The sequence below is a fragment of the Ambystoma mexicanum genome, chromosome 13, assembly GCF_040938575.1.
Source record: "Ambystoma mexicanum isolate Mex_15411 chromosome 13, UKY_AmexF1_1, whole genome shotgun sequence".
In the NCBI taxonomy this organism is placed as follows: domain Eukaryota; kingdom Metazoa; phylum Chordata; class Amphibia; order Caudata; family Ambystomatidae; genus Ambystoma; species Ambystoma mexicanum.
Genome location: NC_090938.1, coordinates 369,049,655 through 369,072,051, shown reverse-complemented (window position 1 = coordinate 369,072,051; position 22,397 = coordinate 369,049,655). Strand labels below are relative to the sequence as shown.

The 22,397-nt window shown below is 45.2% G+C and overlaps 1 protein-coding gene across 8 annotated transcripts in view; it reads right to left on the bottom strand.

Annotated features, from left to right (window-relative positions):
- The window catches only part of RPGRIP1 (RPGR interacting protein 1), a 638,645-nt gene that overhangs the window by 152,079 nt on the left and 464,169 nt on the right, over positions 1-22,397 (bottom strand). For 6 of the 8 annotated variants that reach the window (XM_069633891.1, XM_069633894.1, XM_069633898.1 and 3 more), the window contains one exon: positions 8,634-8,674. The exons of the other annotated variants lie outside the window; for them this stretch is intronic. In XM_069633891.1, the coding sequence (XP_069489992.1) occupies positions 8,634-8,674 (41 nt within the window). The remainder of the gene's footprint in view (positions 1-8,633; positions 8,675-22,397) is intronic. 8 annotated transcript variants of the gene reach the window in all.

Here is a 22,397-nt window from a genome sequence, read left to right as displayed (position 1 = left end):
TACAAGACTTTAAACATTGTACAGTTCAGGTTGCAGCACAGCGAGAGAAAATCCCCTGTACTGACCGCTGTCACTCGGGAACGTTTCTCTTATGGCACGAACGGCACAGGCGGGTATCACTCTTCGAACGCGGTGCGCAAGCCTCCCGTGAAGCCACCATGTAAAGGAACGATAGGCTCCAGCCTGTACCACCTGTGAAAAGGAATGAAACAAACTGTTTATAAATGACCAAGATAAGTTTAATAATCGTTTGTTGTCAATGACAATTCTTGTAACTAATGGCATTCTGCTCGGACAAATGCTATCTAGACACTGCACACTATTGAACAACTTTTGTACGTTACAATGATATGTATATGTAATTTTGGGTATAGTAGAAGACCATGAAATAGGAGTGGCATGACGAGCAGAGTATATTTACTCGTTACTCGGATTACAAGGACGAACAGTTGCGCGAAGTTCATGCATAAGCACCATCATTATCCTCAACACGGACCGTGTGAGGCAGGCTGCCCTGAAATCTGGCAGCTCGGTGATGCATTGCGGTCGTGGCTCGCCTTCCGAAATGTAGGCCACGCATCCTGAGTTTTCACAGCAGCAGTAGTTCTCGTCCTCGGTTGGCATTAGCTCGCACCGATTGCATGTGCACCAGGTGGAAACACCGTCCATGCGACTAGGTCCAGGCTCTTCAGCTGTTGAATCGTCCTCCCAACTGCTGTCCGAAGACCCATCGTTTTCGCGTGTTTCCCTTTGCAGTAGTTCCTCCTCGGTATACTCGGGCTCGTACATGTAGGGCATTATTGTAGCCATTGTGTGTTAAACAAACTAAAATAATTGATAGCGGTGGTACTGGTATCTGTTCACACGGGCTACAAGCAACGAAGGTAGCTGACCAGAGCACAGAAACGAGTCACAGAATACTCAAAGTAACACAGAGAGAGGAATGGAATCGAAAATCTACTGCTGTGTGTTGTGAAACGGTCTGTTTATACTTATTGAGGAAAGAGGCGTGCTGCCATTTCCATGGCGACACATCATTAGCTGAAGCGCAGCGAATGTTGACGCGAGACGTGCTTTGGCGTTGTGAAATGGGCGGTACGCGTCTGCTGATGACAGGCTCAGGGGCGGGGGATATGATTTAGTGCCGCAAAAGCAGGTCAGCCAGGGTGATGGGGGAAATGATAGATTATCACAAAATGGCAGCTCCCTGATGCCTGTTTTCGCGTGCGTTTAATGGACGAAAACCCGGGTAAAGTCCATAGGAAATTTTTCTAAAATCGAGCGACTTAGGCTTAAAAACACATGGCCGACCCGTAGGGGCAATAAAAAATGTGACCAAACCATTCCTTTAACTGCCAGTATTTCTAAAAGTCACGTGTTTCTAGGCCTCGCTCTGCTCTTAGGTCCTGGAAGGATATCATACTGGGAGGATCTCCCATTGTTGTGATGCCACTTCTTTGTTCGTTCGCCCACCCACCCCAAATGCTGTATCCCTTAGATTGAAGCATTCTCCCATAGTGGGGATGTCAGTGGGAACCGCTTATACCAACCCATAAATCTGTGCACCCATGCCGTTCCAACCACTCTTGTGACGTGTAGGATTTCCCGCCCTGTTACCCCTTTGTATAAAAGTGTTTCCTACCTAGCAGGTGCAATTTTGAGTTGACTAATGTGTTTTTACCCTGAAGGCTTTTACACCCATTCACAACTGCAAGTTGGGAGGCCCGGTAATACAATATTAAGTTAGGGAGGCTGATATCACCCTCCTGTTGTGCACTGCATAATGTTTCCAGAATAACCCTAGGTGTTTTGTTCTGCCACAGGAATACCCTCAGGGTTTGGTATAACCAGATGAATTTACCATTCGTTACCAGTCTTGGGCATGCTGGACTATGTACAAGAGTCTTGGAAGTGTGATCATCTTGTACAAAGCTGCTCTTCCCAGTAGCAAAAGTGGCAAGGTGCACCAATGCTTAATGTCAATCTCAAAGTGTTTGATGGCTGGAGTAAGGTTCCATTTGTTAAAACGTTTGTCATCCTTCTGTACGAAAATGCTAAATCCAGTCTTGGAGGTCCAGTGCATACTAGAAGCTCAACCTCTCCAAAACCAAATTCCTAGTCCTCACCAACAACACCGAGCACCCAGACATACATAACTGGCTATCAACCATGAACTCTGAGAGCTTCACACCTGAGCTCAGCTCCTGCGCCAAGTCCCTCGGGTTTCACATCAACAAACACCTCTCCTTCAAGACACACATAGCTAAGAAAACTCAGACAGCTTGGTCTCAGATCTCCCTCCTGCGAAATAAATGTCAAGCCCTTCCTCCCTCCGGACAGCTTTAGAGACACTGTTCAATCACTGGTCCTATCCCACCTGGAAGGGGGCAATACACTCCTCGAAGGCCTCCCATCGTCCTCCCTTGTGCCCCTGAGAAGTGTCCTACACGCGTGTCCGCACGCCTCATCAACTGTCTACGTAGATACAACCACATCACCCAGCCCTCATCGACCTTCACTGGCTCCCACTGCATGCACAAATCACTTTCAAGTCTTGCTGCATCATCTATAAGGCAGTCACCCTCAAGTCACCCAGTTACCTTGCAGAGAATCTCAGCAGTTACGGTGGACAGCACACCACCAGAAGCCAGGACATGTGCCAACTTGAAATTCGCCACTGCAAAAAGGAAAGGACCAGAAAACAAGCCTTCTCTGCCTCCTGCCCGTCAGCATCAGTTTCGCCCCCATGCTCCTACAATTCAGAAAATAATTCAAGACTCACCTCTTCAAGGAATCTCTCCTCCACAACACCTAGGCCATCACATCGCCCCTCGCACCACCTGACTTGGTAGACACCACCCGTCCCTCTCCTCCCTGGCTCCCAGTACAGCTGAACCCCTCCTCTGTGCCCCTCTACATCCTACTCCCCGCTGTATATAAGTAGGGGAATCCTATTTCTGCTGTTTTCAGTGGCCAGCATGGACCCCTCCTATGCTCCCCCAGGTGATTGATAGTGTATAGATTGTTTCCAATTTATTTTTAGATCCCAAAATCTCAGAAATTCCTCTAATATAGTCACTGACCTGGGTAAGAATCTCTCCCAGTTGGTCAAGTACAATAAGATGTTGTCTGCGCAGAGCAATATTCTCTCTTCTTTCCCATCTGGCCATTTAACGCCCCCCTAGCAAACCATTCCACCAGCGGTTCTATTTCTATTCTGAATAGCATCAGAGACAGGGGGCAAACCTCCCTGGTCCCCTTTCTAATCTGAATCTGTCTGAGAGAGTTGTGTTCACTTCACTTCTAGATATAGGTTTATCATATATCAGTTTCACAATGGTTCCATGTCATTTCATCGCGGGATGTTTTTTTGCAGGGTTTTTTACCGTGATTTTTTTTCTCCGAAAAAACCCATCAAATTTTAACCCCCCCATTTTATAAAAAATTTCGATGGTTTTTTGGGGAAAAAAAATCACGGTAAAAAACCCTGCGAAAAAACATCCCACGACGAAAGGACGTAGTACCTCACAAATCTGCTGAAATTGTCTCAGAATCTTATTTTATCCACTATGTCAAACATGTATTTCCATTTGATGGAATTGAATGTTTTTGAGCATCTAAGGATAGAATGTCTAACAGGTATTGTAGCCTTTTACCCATTCCAAGGGTCATGTGGAGTTTCCTGATATTCATCCTCGTGGATCTATTTGGTATAAACCCACACTGGTCTTGTTTGACTATCACTGTAATATTATTTAAGCCTGTTAGCCAGCACCTTAGCCAAGATTTAGGTTTCTGTATTAATTAGGGATATGGGTCTGTAAGACCTGCATTATCCCTAGCCCTTCCCTCCTTAGGGATTACCACGATCGTGGCCTCCCTTAAATCTGCAGACAGGCTCTCTTTTTCCCTGCTTTCTTGGGACATCTCCATCATGGCATCTAGGTCTTCCCCTTTCAGCTTGGCCCATAATTCTAACGGGAGTCCATTTGGGCCTGCTGTTTTCCCCAAGCCCAATTCTGTTAGAGAAGCTTCAATTTCTTCTACTTGTATGTCACCCTAAAGGGTGTCTCTTTGGGTGTTGGATAGCCTGCCCATGGGAAGGTTCTCCAGGAATACCCTTGTCTCCATCTCTGTGTTCCTCAGCTGAGACTTGTACAGCTGTACATAAAATGAGGCAAAGGTTTGCACTATTTCCATTGGGTACCTTGCTTGTTCCTCGCTGTACCCTGTCACTATCTCTCCAACAGTAAGGCTTCTATCCTATTTGTGCACTAACCAGGCTAATAGTTTCCCCGCTTTGTCCCACATTCATATATGCAAGCTCCATGATGCCACCATCCTACCTTGGATCTTTCCAGTGCTCTGATTGTAACATCCTCTTTGGTCTTCTTAAACTCCTGTAAGAAATCCTGTTTGTGTGCCTCGCCATTTGTCTTCGAAGTAGCCTAATGTAGGTTTGGCCTCCTTGCCTTGTCTTTCCTTCTCCTTCTTCACCAAGAGAAGTGCTATGGTCTTTCCCATTATGACTGTTTTATATGACCACCAAAGCATCTCTTTAGACTCCACTGAGGCCCCATTAAGTTTTAAGTATTGTTGTGTTGTCTCCTTCACTTCAGAGACTCCATCCTCGTTGGTCAAGTGGTATGTGTTCAACCTCCATATCCCTCCCATTGTATGCGTAGGCTGGTGTATCTCATAAAATAGTGACTTATGATCCGAGATGCCTCTCAGGAGGTACCTTGGCCCTAACACTCTGTTTCTGTCTGGATGTGCACATATTATGTGGTCTATACTTGAGAATGAATTATGTTCTGCTGAGAAAAAGGAGTATCCTTTGCAATCTGGCTGCCCTCCCCTCCAAACATCAGTCGTACCCAAGCCTGAATAAAGTCCCCCAGCTTCATATTTATATTATTCAGAGTCTCCCTCCCTCTCTATCTGTCTAGGGCTGGGAGCACTACCACGTTGAAGTCCCCCACTATGAATAAAAGATCGTGTGGGGCCCCAATCACCACCTTTTCGACTTCCTCCAGAGTTTCTACAATAAGTGTTGGAGGTGCATACACATTAATAAAGGTGATAGTTTCCTTTACTGTTACTCCTGTCATCCCCACCACTCTGCCTCTTGAATACTGTTGTGTTATTAATTACTTGTAGTGGGATTGTTTTCCTGAACAAAATTACCAACCCTCTTGAGACCTGCGAGAAGCCTGAGAGTGTCGCAAATGTGTAGGGAGCTCTCCTCAACAGTGTACAAATGTCTCCTAATAGGTGTGTCTCCTGGAGTAAAATTAGATATGGCTTGTGGTGTGTTATGTTTTGGAAGACCACACCCCTTTTGATTTGATCATTTAGCTCATTAACTTTTCATGATATACATTTAAGTGAGTGCGTAGCCTCAATTTGTTCCGTGAGCAGTTTGTCAGGTCTTTCCTCTGCCTCTTATACGATAGCCCCTTCCTTGATGTTTTGCCCTCACCCAATCCTGTTTAGGTCTCTGTCCGCTAATCAAACCTTTAAACTCTCTTAACCCTCTTTTTTTCCTCCCCTAACACTCCCCAACTCCACCTCAACTAGAAGTATCTGTTGCCCTGAAGGACTTCCCTAACAAAATAAGCAACCACTCTTACAGGTGTCAGCTTGTTTTGCCCAGGCTCCAACCTCCTGTTACCAATTTCCTCCCCTCACTCTTCCTGTCCCACTAAAGTAGGGATTTCAGGTCTGAATGATTTATAAGGGGCCATAGCCGTACCCTGGGTTTCCAATGTTGTATCTGGTGCCTCAGAACATTATCTCGGTCCCGATGGAGTCCCTCCACACCCCAGCCCCCCACTGATGTTCCTGCAGCCCCGCAGGCAGACATTCCCTCTGCTCTACCCCACTCAACCCCCTCTTATACACCACTTCCCCTTAGGTGATCAGCCGGTATCCCCTTCCTTACGGCCTTCTGGAACATTATGCGGATGTACCTTCCCCTAAGCTGTGCTGCATGTGTTGTCTAGCCTTCAGCAGCCCTCTCACTACCACCTTCCCACTCCTGTGGTGCAATGGCTCTCTCTTCTGAATCCAAGCACTGGGATGCTTTCGATTCTATCAATTGTGCCATCCTCGGCCACCATGAACTTGCAGCCCACTGAGCCGAACAGCAATGGTCCTTTCATATCTGGCTGTCCCCCAGTCTGCTCTCATCGTCCATTCATTCCTCTGTTGTGGGTGGGGGGCTCCTGCTTCCTGCACTTGTTGTTGTTGGAATGCCTCTGATCTGGCCAATCCCACACTTTTCCTGGGCTCTGGAACACCTAGCCCCATTCTCTATAAATGACTAAAAGTTTGGCCAGGTAGGGAAGCATGTCTTTGATATTGGTGTCCCTCCCGCAGGCATCGCTTTATATGATATTCTCACCCTTTGCACTTGTAGGGTGTAATCCAGGAAAATCAGTTGTATTTTTAAATTGGTTTGGGCCTTTGGGCCTAGAGACTTGTATTATGAGGTCTCTGTCTCTATAGTTAAAGTGCTTAGCTACCACCTGACGTGTGTGGACTCCCTGTGGGGGTGGGAGGGTTTCCCCAGACCTCTGTGCGCCCTCTCTATAGAAAATATGTTTTGAGCAGTTTTGATCTTATAGTCTCCCGGATCCACTTTCCAGGAATAGGTTAAGGGCCGGCCCCTCTGCCTGCTCCAGGAGGCCCACTATCCTGATGTTTGCCCTTCGAGACCTGCCTTCTGCGTCTTTTGCCCTCTCTTCCAACGTCTAGGCCACCCTTCTAACATCCTTTACCTGTGCCTGCAGGTTTATGACCATTTCCTCCAGTTACGAGATCTCTCCTCTGTTTTCCCCACTCGTGACAACATTGAGCAACGGTCCATGCTCAGGAGGGACACATCTGAACCTACTTGCCCAATGTTATCCTCCAGTAATATTCTTGATTTGTGTGTGGCCTGAAGGATTATTTCTGTGGAGTACTTCCACACACAATGTGACACTTAGACAAACATTTATCAGGTTAGAAAGACTATCTAAAAAAGAAATGAACAAATATTGGGAAGCAGGAACTCTGAAAAACTATCTCAAACAAAATAAAATACCAAGAGATTTGAGAATTTTGATCTTACCAGATTTCAGTAATAAAGATGATGCAGACAAAGAAGAAAAATGGGAACAAAATGTGAAGGCAAGCTCAAAGGTAATGATTGTAATGATTGAGTTACTAATTGCCCATGCTGAAAGGGACCATAACAGAATAGAGATCCAAATAGACACTCTTAAAAGGAAATTAATGAAATGGATGTACCAGAAGCGACAAAAAAGAAAATTATGGCACCCTTGATAATATACTAAAACAACAGCAGGATGAAGGTCATCTGATAAAATCAAGAACATTTTTTAGAGATGATAGACACTATAGTGAGAATTGTGTGTATACTTTTTAACTGAAATATGATGACTCAAAAGGAAGGGCATAATTCTAGGGACAATAGTCCCACTTCCTCACCTGCAAGTTCAGATGCGGATAGTGATCATGAAGCCCACGTGAGTTCAACCAATAGTTCTAATGCTATTGATAACACAACAGGAAGCTGAGAAATTGTTCCATGTAAGAGACATTTTTCAGACCAAATACAAATATACAAAAGGGTCAACAGAAGAAAGAACACCAAACATGCACAATTCAAGGACACAGTCATTACATCAATAAATACAAACAAAAGACTGGTACATATTACAGATGTACCAAAATATTACCAAGTACATTGCTTAAAAACCTAGAATCACTTAAACTAGGGTAACCAACATTACAAAATAGACTATGTCCCAGTTTTATGAGGGAAAAACAGAGATCATCCTCACAGGCTCACCGACCCATCTACAGAAGCTTAGCACACAATACTCCTACTTTACCATAGACGGAATTCTCATCCCAGTCTCAGACTCGGTTACAATGCTGGGCATCCAGCTATACTCTGCACTCACCCTTACCAAACAAGTAAGTGTGGGTGCCTCCGCGGCTGCCTACACGGCCAAGCTCCTCATGGCTGCCAGACAATTCCTCACATCAGAGAACTGCCTCACCATTGCCAGAGCTATCACAGGCTTTAAACTTGACTACTGTACCGTTCTGCGTGCCGGTACCTCTAAACAGAATGCAGACAATTCAAAATAACGCCATCCGAGCGGCCTTGAATATCATGAGAAGAGACCACATTTCAGCCGCTAGAAAAAATGCACACTGGCTCCCAATCAAAGAAAGGATCACCTTCAAGACCCTATTGATTACATACAAATGCCTGAGTACCTCTGCCCTACACTACTTAGTCCACAAAATTCAGAGAACGATCTCTGCCAGACCAGTCAGATCTTCCTACCAGCATAGGCTCATCTGCCCCGAAATCAAGAGAGCCAAGGGCGGTGGGGTAAGCTTTCCCTCGACAGCAGCTCAGCAGTGGAATGCCTTACCCACCTCCTTGAGAGCAGAAACCTCCTACTGGACCTTCCGCAAGACACTAAAAACTTGGCTCTTTGCCTAAAACCGAGCATCAACTTTCTCCTTCTTACCCATGCCAAGATGTACTTTGTTTTCTGCTATGTGTATCTGCTATGTAACTAATTGCAACAGTTATTCCCCCTCACCTTTCTTTCAATATGCACTCCTCTTCACCAGGGTTTGGGCGCTTTACAAATATAAAATTAAATAAAAATTAATACATTTGCAGACTAAGCACCACCTAAACAGGGCTAAACACGAAAGACAAAAAGTTTTCAATGATGTTGTCTTAACTTGTATTCAACTGCTCCACATACTGTATACCTATCTGGTATGAGAACAGTCTATGAATCCCTTGTAGAATCATTACATAATGAATAACTTCTCTAGTTTTTGGGATTCTAATGTAATTTTGTTCCCATAGTCTATACAAATATATAGATCATGTTATATGGAAAGAAAGCAAACTATCCATCAGTTTTCCTGAGTACTAGCTAATTGTGGTTACATTCGAGCAGGTATGCAACTCGAAACATTTTCATACTGAGTAATATCAATTGCCCATGAAATTCACAGCTCTTAATTCTCATAGCACACATTTTCAAAATATCAAACATTTTATTAAAAATGTTTTTTCTTTCAAAACCTTTTCCCCCCAAACATCTTTGCAGTATCTATTACCAGTCAATAGACTACAGCTACTTAATGAAAATATTTTGAGTGCGTTTGATACGGTGATGACATCATATGCGCACACATCGACATCACTTGCGCATTGTTAATATTAGCATGCATCTCTTCTAGACAGATTTGTGAATGTTATCAAGTGCCACACTTAGATAGAATTGTGAATACTAGCCTGCGCCGCATCTGGACAGATTTATGAATATTAGCAATCGCCACACTTAAATAGAATTGGGAATGTTAGCCTGCATTACATCTAGACAGATTGTGAATATTAGCAATCGCCACACTTAAATAGAATTGGGAATGTTAGCCTGTGTCACATGTAGACAGATTTGTGAATATTAGCAAGTGCCACACTTAGGGCCTCATCACGAGTTGGGCGGTAACGCCGGCGCTAATAGCCTTACCGCCAAAACCCCTGGCGCTATTACGCCGGATCACGGGTTTGGCGGAAGGGTTATTGCCCATTCCCCATTGGGCCCATTCGGGAATTCCTCATTCCCCATTGGGCCCAATGGGGAAAATTTGCGCTATTACCGCCGGCGGATTTCCCGACGGTGGTAATCGCGCCGAATATCGGCAATTTTGCCGCGGATTTCCCCCCAGCTCAGAGCTGTTGGGAAATCCGCCAAAGCCATGATCTGGCGGACCCTTAAATGCAGCGGTAATAGCGCTACCGCCGCATTTAAGGGTTTCGCCAGACTCGTGATGAGGCCCTTAGATAGAACTGTGGCTGTTATCAAATACCACACTTAGATAGAACTGTGAACATTAGCCCGCGTCGCATCCAGACAGAACTGTAAATGTTAGCAAATGCCATGCCTGGATAGAGCTGTGAACGTTAGCCAGCGCCAGACCCATATGGAACTGTGAATGTTAACAATGCCCACACTGGATATAATTTAGTGAACCCTGCCCTGAGTAGCATCTGGGCAGGATTTTGAATGTTACCTTGCGGCACATCTAGATAGATTTGTGAATGTTGGCAGGTGCCACCTTTGGCTGGAATTGCATACATTAGCCTGCGTTGCACCTATTCTAAAGGACACTCAAATCTAGGTATAGGCTCCCCCTCTGTCTATTACATGGTGAAACGTAATGCATTGGGATACCTGGGCCTCTCTCCCAATCTGCAGGACTCTCAAATCTAGATGTAACCTCCATCTTTGTCCATAACATGTTGAAACCCACCTATCGTGAAGCCTACCCTTTCTCCCACTATACAGGACTCTCATCCCTAGGTATAGCCTCCATCTGTGTCTCCTATATGGTGAAACATAATGTACTTTAGAACCTAGACCTCTTCACGAATTTGCAGAGCACTGAAATCTAGGGGCGGCCCATGCCCCTGTCCATTGTCTTATGAAACGGAGTGTACTTTGAGACCAGGACCTCTCCCCAACCATACAGGATTCTCAAATTCCGGCATTCAGCCATACTGCGAAGGTTAGCAGCGAAACATATAACCCACTAACCAAAAAGCTCAACATTTCTGCATACTCAACTCACACAAAAACTCACACAAACTCCTCTCGCACAGCAAGCCGCATGCACTTCACCACACTGCAACAACAAACAAAACAACACATAAGCCGCACCAACAGCACACGAGGACTGACACCAAACCGATACTCGCACTAGAGCTCAGCGCAAGTTGTATACCAAACTGAAGCTGCCAACAGAACACCACTCCTCTCACTATCCTACTCCCTCTCCACCCTACTAACCAATCCCGCCTTCTCGTTTGCAGATTCCGCCAAAGTGTCTGGGGACCAATTCCGTTGGTGATGGTGAGTGGTATAAAAACCTTTAACATTAACATTAACATTGTATAACTAATCCAAAATGGCGGCGCTATACACGAGGCATACGTTGTACGCCAGCAGTTTTGGCTAATATTGCCAGGATGTATTTGATCATACTACATTTGGGTAAGGAGCCATCTATGACTTTTAACACTCTAGCTGAACTCTTGATTGATACACTTTTAGACCAATACTTACCATATTGGTCAATCATATATTGGGGGAGCATTATTCTTCTTCTGTTTTTTCTTTACCCCCCAATCGTCTTTAGATCATCACTAGGTTACTGATCAACAACAGTTGTCAAAATGAGTTACATCGTTATAAATAGCTATGAATGTAAGAAATCCCATATTTGCCTAGACAGATGTAATTATCGGATATCAAATTAATATGTTTCAGGAGTGCAATGTATAATATGCTTTCTATCCAATTCTCTGAATTCTGTTCCCAACCAGAAAGATTTCCATTTGAGGACAAATGGACAAAGGAACTTTACCACATTTTTTATTAGTATAGGCGCGTTACAAATGTCATATCATTAAGACTTATTCAAAATAGGGTAGGGTGACACATTTTAAACATGAGCTTCCAATCTAATCAGCTTGAATCAATAATTGTATTATCAAAAATGATTCATTCCTATTCTCTCTTTTTTCCCTTTCTATTTCTACAGTTACTTTTGGCTGCCGAGTCTCTAGTGTAAAAGCAATAATCTTCAATTAATGATTGATCAACAAAAGCAATCCTCAGAGAGGAATGATCTGAAGGTGGTTTATAGTCCATCCACATGAAGCACCATGCACTTGAAAGATATGGATAATGGCAGCACTTTGCTCAATAGAATTAATTGCCCTTATCCTTGCCCTTATCCTATTATACCTACGTAGCATGTACACTTGTGCTGCAATCAGTATGCTATTCATAACAAGTTGTGATACTTGTATGTTTTTAAGTACATTTAGACTGTTTATCTTGTTTAGGTCTAATACCATCTCATTCCACAAAGAGTATATATTTTATTTTCTATTTTAGACATCCTGCCCCTTGGTGTCTGACTCCAGATATTGTAGACAACTGAGAAATCACATTTGCTTGCACCCTCTTAAATCAAATAAAAGGTCTTGATGTCATTTGCTGTATGAATAAAAGTTTTATTTTCGTTTTACTTTCTTGTTGTTTTACCCTCAACACATGTTTCTCCAAATTAATTTATTTGGTTCATCAGGAGGGTTTTTCCATACAATTCCAATCATAGAGTTGTGTTTAATGGAAGGATATGTGGATCATTAGTTAAAGGTGGTAAGTGCAAGTTATCCAATGCTGGCCAATGATCAGCAACTAGTGCTGAGAAAGGTGTTGGTCCTTCTAGCTGCAAGTTATTTGAAAGTGGATAGTTGCTTAAATTATCTTAAGTAGCAGTAGGGTAGCTTGGTAGGATTAGGCTTGATAACCCATGGTAGCTACCTTCAGATATTGTATTACGTACCCGGCTAATGCCATTTATACAAGATCGTATCAGGAGAAATTCTGTCTGCTCTCCTATTTTGGTTCAGCTTCAGTAAGTCGTATAGTGCACTAGAGGGTGCATTTTGTCCAACAAGGCCATGATCATGCATTATGAAGTGGATAGTGCTAATATGTTACAGTACATGTAGTGGATATTTAAAATAAAATATAGCAACATAATATTCATCACTGTACAGTTCCACTATTATATAAGAAGGGTGAGAGATGCATGATAGACTGCTATTATAGTCTATATCATCCTATGCTCATAGAGACTGCTTGATTAAGTCATCTGTTAACCTTGTGCAGGTCTACATGACAGCTTACCCAAATGGATAATAATGGTTCGTGGTTGACCACAATGTTCCATGTATGTTAAAATTACATATTACATAGAGCAAATTCATTACAGTACAACCTAATTTCCATGATAAATTTCAAATTTGAGTAGGTGTCTCTTATTGCACACGTCGACTTAAGGATAAGGGAAATTAATTCTATTGAGCAAAGTGCTGCCATTATCCATATCTTTAAAGTGCATTGTGCTTCATGCGGATGGACTATAAACCACCTTCAGATCATTCCTCATTTTCTAAATTCTGTAGGAGAGATATTTTTCTATATAATTCTTCCTAGGTCAGTGTATATATATATATATATATATATATATATATATATATATAGGGGAATACTTTCTGATAGACATTATGTATGTTCTGGGTAAGTGTTATTCTTACATTACAACTTATATACTTAAACCATTTACAGTTAAAAATAAAGGATACAGACAACTTGATTGTCACAAAACAGTACATTCAGTTTCCTGTATTATATTCCTTCTTCCCATACCCACAAATGTATATAACTCCTCATCCTTGTTATGGCCATTGGGGGTCTTTGTGATATAATGTACCTGGATACTGCTTGTCTCGACCTTTTCCCGATTTCTTCCCTTAGAATTATTGGATATTGAATCAATTACAAACTATCTAAAGGAGGACATATCTTTTTGATGTTTTTCTTTGAAATGTTTGGCTATAGGGTATTTTTTATCGCTATTATATTTTGTCGAATAGCTGAATGTGCTTGAAGGTTTTTTTTGGAGATGTGTTCTGCATCTTCCTTCCTTGACATCTGTAGAATATATTCATCTGGAATTGGCCTTTTATGCTTGAAAGTTATGGTTATAAAACGGAGAGGTGAGTTTTCTTGAAAGCCAAAACATCACCAATTTGTCCATACTGAGTAAGTTGGGTGCTAATTATTGTCTTAATTATGGATCCACAAAAGAGTGTGGGTTCATGAAGTTGATTCGCAATCTTTTCCATGACTTAAATTGGGAACCTAACTTCTAACGCTGCACAAACAGAACAAAGCTTAAAGGTGCCTTTTGTCGACGACTTAATAAGTGGGAATAGGTTAAAAACCACAACCATCTCTCCATAGCTATGATCAAGCTTCATTGGTATGCGTCATGGTGCATGCCCCCAGACATCAGGAGCAGATCAGCCTACCCAAGTTGCTGGTACCCATGAGGACCTTTAAGGCCCCAAAAGGTTGCCTTAGGACTTCCTGGAGTCAGTCCTGGCGCCCTTGGCACGAGGCTCATGTTATTCCATCTTGTTGCAGGGAGCATGGACACACACATAGCCCAGCCTTGAAGAACTGAGCCATACAGTCTAGCTTTGGGTGTGGCTGGAAGGACTACTTTACCTGGGACTACTTGTGCAGGGTGTGGCTGGAGGGACTACTTTACCTGGGACTGCTTGTGCAAGGCTATATAAACCACACCCTAAGGACAGAACACGCTTTGCGTTATTCTGCACTCCTGCAGCGTAACGCTCACTGTGTCTGCTCTGCTCCAGTTACTCTGTCTTCAGCCACGCCTGTCTTGGGAACCACGAACCATCAGAACCTGTGGAGAAAGGAAAGGAAGAGAGAACAAAAACTAGAAGAGTGGTTAAGTCCTTACCTGAGAAGCAGTCCATCCGAAAGGCTTTTCCTTCTGCCGCTCTCAGGATCGTCGCATCCGCTGAAAGGAAAACACACGCATAGAGAACCAATACTCACCCGGAGGCTGCACTCTTCCTGAATTCCATTGAAGCGGTTATGCGATCGCCGCTCCGGAGCCACACGGCACCTGCAGTACAGGGAAAAAAGAACAGCAAGTTAGTCGCGCAAAGGAAAAGAACCATTTACTGTACATTTCGACACCGCGCTTTCACGCTAGTACTCACCTGCAGGAATTCTGCTCAGCATCGTGGGGAGACGACAATCCTTCATATGGCACCCTCCTAAACCGCACCTGTAAAGGAAATAAGAACAATAGTGAGAACTTTGGCAACTAAGAACATTTAAACAAACTATACTAAGAGTGTATTGGCAACGAGACTTACCTACAGAGTCACAGTTACTCAGAACTCTGCTACAGCCCGCAGGATCAGTGACGCAACTAGATCCAGAAGAGAGGCTGGAACATTACCGTGCCCCTGCATTCAGTTGCTGGACGGAGAATCCGCCATTGAAACACCTAAGGTGAGGCATAGCAGAGAGGTGCACTAGGAGGTTCCGGGAGGTGGGAGTCTAGCCCGCCCCTCACGGCTGGTTAACATCTCGTTTCAACACTCCAGGCAAATGCTTCCCTGTGAAGAAGGAGTGAGACAGAGAAGACATGTGCAGGCATTCATCACCCAGCTTCGTGCGATGCACGTGCAGTCATTCATTGCTCAGCTTCGTGCGTCGCCCACGTGGAGACCAGCTCAGCATGACAGAACGCGAATCCTTACATAAATCCTCTACCTGGGCGCCATGGAAACCTCAGAGACTGACCAGTTATCCCAACTTTTGGTGGAACTCAGTGCCGAAGTGCATTCAGCTCGGCAAGAAATCAATGCTTTAAGGAGAGAACTGATTGTGGCCAAGGATCGCACAGATGACCTAGCCAGGCAATTGCTTCAATCAAAGGCTGGCCAAACACCGCTACCTGGAATGGGGTCATCAGTCCCAGCTCCATCGAGTAACCCTGTACAGGTGGTCCTTCCGGGAGCCGTACCTTTGGCTCCCCCTGAACACTTTGCGGGAGACCCAAGACTCCCAAGGCCAAGCATTAGATAACAAACTCTTGTCTCTGCATCAAGGGAACCAAGATCTGTTAACGTATATCGCAACCTTCAACAGACTGGTAGTGGAAACTGGTTGGCCAGGCGACAAAAGAACAACGCTGTTTCACGGTGAGTTGAGAGGCAAGCTAAAGGACGTTTTGGCTCAAGTGGTCAATCCACCTATAGATTGTGCAGAATACATTGATGTAACGCTTACCTCTGGGGCCCAGCAGGAGTGCCTGTTCCGGTCTGTCGACGAATACTGGTCCGGTCTGTGAATTTTGCCATTGCCCAAAACACTCCTCCCCACTCCGTCCACTGCTGGTTTAGACACCCAATGAGCGGAATGTGGGGGAGTGATTTTGGATTAAGGACGAGATCCCTCAGAGCTGCAGAATCTCTGGAGGCTATGGTGCTTAGTCCGCAATGTCTGATCCCAGTTCCCTCTCTGGGATTAAGGCGGTTTTTGTAGTTCTGCCCAGTTCCTTCACTGGGTCCAGATGGCCCAGACTTACTGCGTCTCACACAACCACCTAGTGTATGCCCTCTCTTACGGTGCGCGGCTCCACGCTGATTAAGTCTTTTGACAAAGTTCGTATACCATTGAGCTTGGTACGTTCTGAGTATCTTCAGGAATGTTTATAAAGAACTGTTTCTTTCTTTGCAGGTCGATGGTTTTTGCAGAATGCGGTGTTGAAGGGTCCCTCAGCCCTGTGGGAGCGGACCAAGGTAAGTTCACTAGTTGGGGGGCGTGGGTGGTATGGACTACCTCTGCTTACCTTCCCCGTGTGGCTGTATTGACTTGCAGGCCGGAGAACTCGAGTTGTAGCACTGAAGAGCCGAGATCAGCTGTGTCCGAGTTGCCGGCGAGTGAACAGCTGATGCTTCTACAGAGCCGGCGAGGAATCAGCTGTTCAGTGATGCGGGCGGAGTTGGAGAGTGTCTCACAGCTTCCTCTGTGATACGGGCAGATTCGTTGAGTGAACAGCTGTTGCTTCTGTGGAGCCGGCGAGGGATCAGCTGTTCCTGTGATGCAGCCGGCGAGTGATCAGCTGTTTCTATGATGCAGGCGGAGCCGGAGAGTGTCTTGCGGCTTCCTCTGAATGTGGGCAGACTCGGTGGGTGAACAGCTACTCAGCTGCATTCCAGGAAACCCACCGAAGAACCAGGATGTCTGAAGCTGCAGAAAGGAACTGCGGCCCGGTCGTGACAGGCAAGCATCACGCTTCTATAGAGCCGGAGAAAACGCTAAGCGCTGGGTGTGGCTCAGGGCAGGGTTTATATAGCCCTGGGCCCACCCAGCACCATAAGGCCACCATGGATGTTTCTACAGCAGGCCCACTAATGGCCATGTTGGATTAAGTTGAATGGTCCATCTCGGGGGCCATGTTGGAAGGGGCCTCACCTGATAACAGTGGTAATACTCTGTTTCTGCGCCATACTGCTGTCTTCTGGGACCAGATGCTGCCAATGCTCCTGACAGGAGCCTCGGGGGCCATGACAATTAACTTGGTGGTCCAGCTTGATCACAGACTGCAGAACCGTAAAGCTGACCGAGCTAGAATGGAAACTCGGGTGTTTGTGCGTCCAAAGGAAAATGCTTCCAAAACCACTGACATGTCTGAACCCATGCAGATTGGATGAGTGCGGGGGCCACTATCCAAGGCTGAAAGAGACAAAAGAAGGCAATAACAGTTGTGCTTGTATTGTGGAACAGCCGGCCACTTCCTCCGAGAGTGTCCGTTGAAACCACCCAGGAAGGCAGTAGGGGTTGCCGACAAGGTCAAGCGTAGAGTCCGTTTGTCGAGCGAAAAGAAGGACTCCCAGACCTCACACCTAGCCTTGCCAATGATTCTCATCAGTCACCAGCAACCGTCTCGTATGCATGTGGTCAGAGTTTACACCGATAGCGGAGCCATTGGCAACTACATGGATCAGGAATTGGCTTCAAGGATGAATCTTCCTCTTTGCTAGAAGGCAACAACTGATTTAGTCACCACTGTCGACGGAACGGAGATTTCTTCAGGTCCTGTAACACACTCGACGACTGAGATGGCACTGTTGTGCCAAGATGGGCATCGGGAAGCCATTGTGTTCGACTTAATCAAGGCTCCACAATTCCAAATAATTTTGGGAATGCCATGGTTAGAGACACATAATCCTTGCATCGACTGGCGTGCTAAGAGGCTGACCTTCTCAGTCGAATGTGCTCATACATGCTATCAAGCAGAAGAACCCTCGACCAAAGAGGTGGCAACAATCATAAGTCTAACAAATCTGCTACCCCAGGAATACCAAGACTATCAGGATGTTTTCCAGAAGGATCAAGCCAATGAACTTCCGCCCCATAGACCATATGACTGCCAGATCAACCTTATACCTGGCACACAGATTCCATGTGGTCGGATCTATGCACTCACTGAGCCTGAAAACCTTCATTTAAAAAAGTATCTAGACCAGTATCTGGCAAACAGTTTCATCTGTCCGTCCAAGTCTTCAGCGGCCTCACCCTTATTCTTCGTGCCTAAAAAGGAAGGAGATTTAAGGACTTGTATAGACTACCATGCATTGAACCAAGTGACCATTAAAAATCGGTACCCCTTGCCTCTAATGCCTGAACTACTGGATCAAGTTAAAGATGCGTGACTTTACACAAAGCTAGATCTCAGAGGGGTGTACCATCTTGTATGAATTAAGAAAGGGGACGAATGGAAAAGCGCCTTCCGTACCAAATATGGGCTATTTGAATATCAGGTGATGCCCTTTGGGCTTTGTAATGCCCCGGCAGCGTTTCAATATTTCATGAACGACGTCCTACAAGAATTGATTGATGTCTGTGTCGTAGTGTACATCGACAACTTTCTGGTGTACTCCTCTTCCGAGCAAGATCATGTGAAACATGTGCGTGCTGTCCTTGAAAAACTCCGGCAACATAAGATATATGCTAAATTAGAAAAATGCTTCTTCCATGTTACCGAGGTCGAGTTTCTTGGATTTGTCCTAACCCCTGGAGGTGTTCATATGGATTTGCGTAAGGTAGATGCCATCCTCAACTGGCCTTCTCCAACTTCAATCAAAGGAGTACAGAGTATGCTTGGGTTTGCAAACTTCTATCGTCGATTCATTCTGGGCTTTTCGCAATTAGTACATCCCATCACATCCTTACTGTGAAAGAATAAACGCTTTCAATGGTCGGAAGAGGCAGAAAAGGCATTCCAGGGCTTGAAACAGAAATTCATCTCAGCACCAATCCTGAAACACCTTCGCCCAGATCTCCCGTATGTGGTAGAAACAGACGCTTCTAGCCTGGCAATGGGTGCGGTTCTCTCTCAAAATGTTACGCCACCTGGTATCCACAGGGACACCACCCAGCCGGGTTACTCGCTGGTATGCTTCTCAGCTTTACCATGATGTGGTCTGCGGGGAAGGTTCTGCCTGAAAATACAGGAGGACTGCGTTCAAGACTGACCGACTGGGGTAAGTATCCTCCCTCCACCCCCGTATGATTTCAGTCCCTCTGGCGCCCTCTCCTCACCTTGTGGTAGAATTAGGCGTGCTCTCCGTCCTGCCTTCTTCGCAGGGGTGCGTTGTCTTTCATGGCGAGTGCGGTCCAGTTACTTCACTGACGCCGGCCCGTTTGATATTGTTTAGGTAGGTTTTATTGCTGTTCTTTAGTTTTGTTGCTATCCTGCATGCCTTTCTTTGTTTAAAATGTCTCTTTTTTCTCCCTTAGGTATGCAGAGCTTCAGCGAGGCGAACTGGCTTGGTTGAGCCCCGCTGGTAAATGATGGTGCATTAGGAGTGCAATGATGCGGTAAGTAAGTGCTATGCGCAGTGCTGCGAAGTCTTGCCTTTGCTAACCTGTCTTTTCCTTCCTTGTAGGTCACGGTGTGGAATGTCCGGAGTGGTGCCAGCCGAGAGGCGACCAGCCAGGTAAGCCTTTTGAGCAGTTCGTAATTTGTAAATGTCTCTACTGCTTTCTTTAATGTTGCCTCTATCTTCCTCTTTCAGGTCGTTCTGTCCGGGAAGCGTGCAGATTCGAGGAAGCTGTTCTCAGTAGCTGCGAGTGTTTAAAGATGAAGACTGCAGGTAAGATGCTGATGCTAAAGATGTTCCTTTTGTCTCTTTGCAGGTTCTGCTTCTCTGAGGTTCTAGGGAATAGCTGGACACGGTGAGCGTCACGTTGCAAGCTGCAAAGTAACGCAAAGCAGGGTTGTCTTGCTCGGGTGTGGTTTAAATAGCCCCAACAAAATAGTCCAGGTAAAGTAGTCCCTAGGCTGCCACACCCAAAATACTAGACAGCATAGCTTGGTTCTTAGGAACCTAGCTATGTGGATGCCTCCATGTTGGCTGACAATACAATAAAGTAGTTCCCAAGCACATTGTTTTTTATGGTGTATGAGCCTGGTGCCATAGGCGCCAGGACTGGCCCCATGAGGGCTTTTGAAGAGGATGCCAGGCTCTAGAGGCCCGAGTCCTGACTACACCTGGCCAATGGGTTTGCCAGAGGGAGTTTTGGGCGAGGGTCGTGACAGCACTCCCCCTTAAGGCCCCTCCCATGGTGTTCCTTCTATCTGGCCCAGGTTTGGTTGGGAAGTTCTGATGGAATTTCCTGATGAGACATGGTGTGTGGATATTCTCACTGGGTTCCCAGGATCTATCTTGTGGTCCAAATCCTTTCCAATCGACGAGATAATTTAGCTTGGTCCTAGAGTATTTAGAGTCCAAGATATCTTTGACTTCGAATTCTGGTTCTCTGTCAACAAGTATGGGCTTAGATGGTGTCCCAATCCGTGTGCCGGGTTGCATTGGTTTCAGGAGGGACACATGGAATACCGGGTGGATGTGTAGATTAGGTGGTAAATCCAGTTTCACGGCTGCTGGGTTGATAATTGCCTTAATGGTATAGGATCCTAAGAATCTGGGATGAAAGGTCTGGGTTCCCTTGATGGGTACGAATTTAGCGGCTAACCAAACTTTGTCTCCTACTTGATAATCAGGGGACTTTTTCCAGTGTTAGTCGGCGAATCTCTTTTGTTTTCTTTGGCATGAATAAGGTGTTCCTTTGCCCTTTTGAAAGCCTGAGTAATGGTGGTGTGTAGAGTCTTTACCGCTGGCATTTCCAAGCTGGCTGGAAGGTCTAGTTCAGTGGTACGTGGATGTCTGCCATAAAGGGTTTGTCCCGTGCTTGAATGCAAAGAATTGTTACATGCATATTCGTCTATCCATAGTAGGTCTTTCCAATTCCTTTGTTCGTGGTGCAGCATGCACTGTAAATATTGCTCGAGTGTCTGATTGGTTCTCTCGGTTTGGCCGTCCGTTTGGGGATGGTGACATGTAGATATCCGAACGTCGATCTGCGCCATTGCACAACATTTTTTCTAGAAGTTTGAAACAAACTGGCTGCCTCGATCAGAGACCAGAACCGAAGGGAAGCATGTAGCTTAACCACGCCCTCCAGGAACACTTTTGCTAAAGTGGCTGCGTCTGGGAGGCCTTTGAGAGGAATAAAATGGGCCATCTTCGAGAATAAGTCCACAACTACAAGGATGGTGTTGAACCCTTGGCTTGGAGGTAGATCAGTGATGAAGTCAAGGGAAAGAGTGTGCCATGGAACTGGAGGAATGTCCAATGGTTGTAGGAGACCAGATGGTTTATGTTTCTGTGATTTATTTTGTGCGCAGACACCGCGGGACTGAATATACTGAATGATGTCCTTACGCCCGGTAGGCCATCAAAAGTTCTCTTTCACCTTATCTAGGGTTTTGACGATCCCAAGATGCCCTTCGATCAATGAATCGTGATAGTTTGAAATAATATGCTGTTGTAATTCCTTCTTGGGTACATATAGGCGATGCCTAAAAAAGGGTAGTTGATCTTTGATGGTATATTGTTCTCCTTGAGTTTGCCATGCAAGGTAGGCATCAGGATTCATTGTCTGTTGGATTTCTTTTCATAGTTCTGTTTGTGTTAAGGCTGTCGTGATACCCAAGAGTTTGTCTTCAGGTATAATAGGTACTGGGTCTGGAGTTGTATATACTATTTCATCTGTGCCCATGCGAGATAAGGCATCCGCCTTTCCGGTTCTGACTCCTGGTCTAAATGTGATTACGTATTCATATTCGGTGAAGAAAAGGGCCCACCGTAATTGGCACGAGGACTGGGCCTTGGCTTTTTTGAGATATTGCAGGTTTCGGTGGTCTGTGATGACTGTAATGGTGTGTCTGGCCCCTAGAAGGTAGTGCCTCCAGGCTTTAAAGGCGGATTTGATTGCCAGGAGGTCCTTGTCCGTGATGGCATAATTAATCTCTGGAGGTGAGAACTTTTTCGACCAGAAGGCCAGAGGATGTAGCTGGCCGGTTTCCAGGTCTCTCTTTGAAAGGACAGCCCCCATTGCAAGACTGGACACATCAGTTTCAACGACATAAGGGAGATCTGGGCGAGGATGTCGCAGGATTGGAGCGGAGGTAAACCTTTGTTTAAGTTCCTGAAAGGCTTCTTCTGCTTCTTCGGTCCAAGCAAACTTTTTATTGTTTTTTCGTAATAGTACTGTGATTGGGTGTACAACCTGAGACAAGTCTGGGATGAACCGGCGGTAGAAGTTCGCAAAGCGCAGCATGGCTTTGTACCCCTTTCAGAGACGTCAGTGAAGGCCATTTCAGAATGGCATCTACCTTGTGCACGTCCATTCTGATGCCTCCTGGAGTAAGGATAAAACCAAGAGATTCTACTTCGGTGACATGAAAAAAGCATTTTTCAAGCTTTGCAAACAAGCGATGTTGACGGAGCTTGGTGAGGACTGAACGAA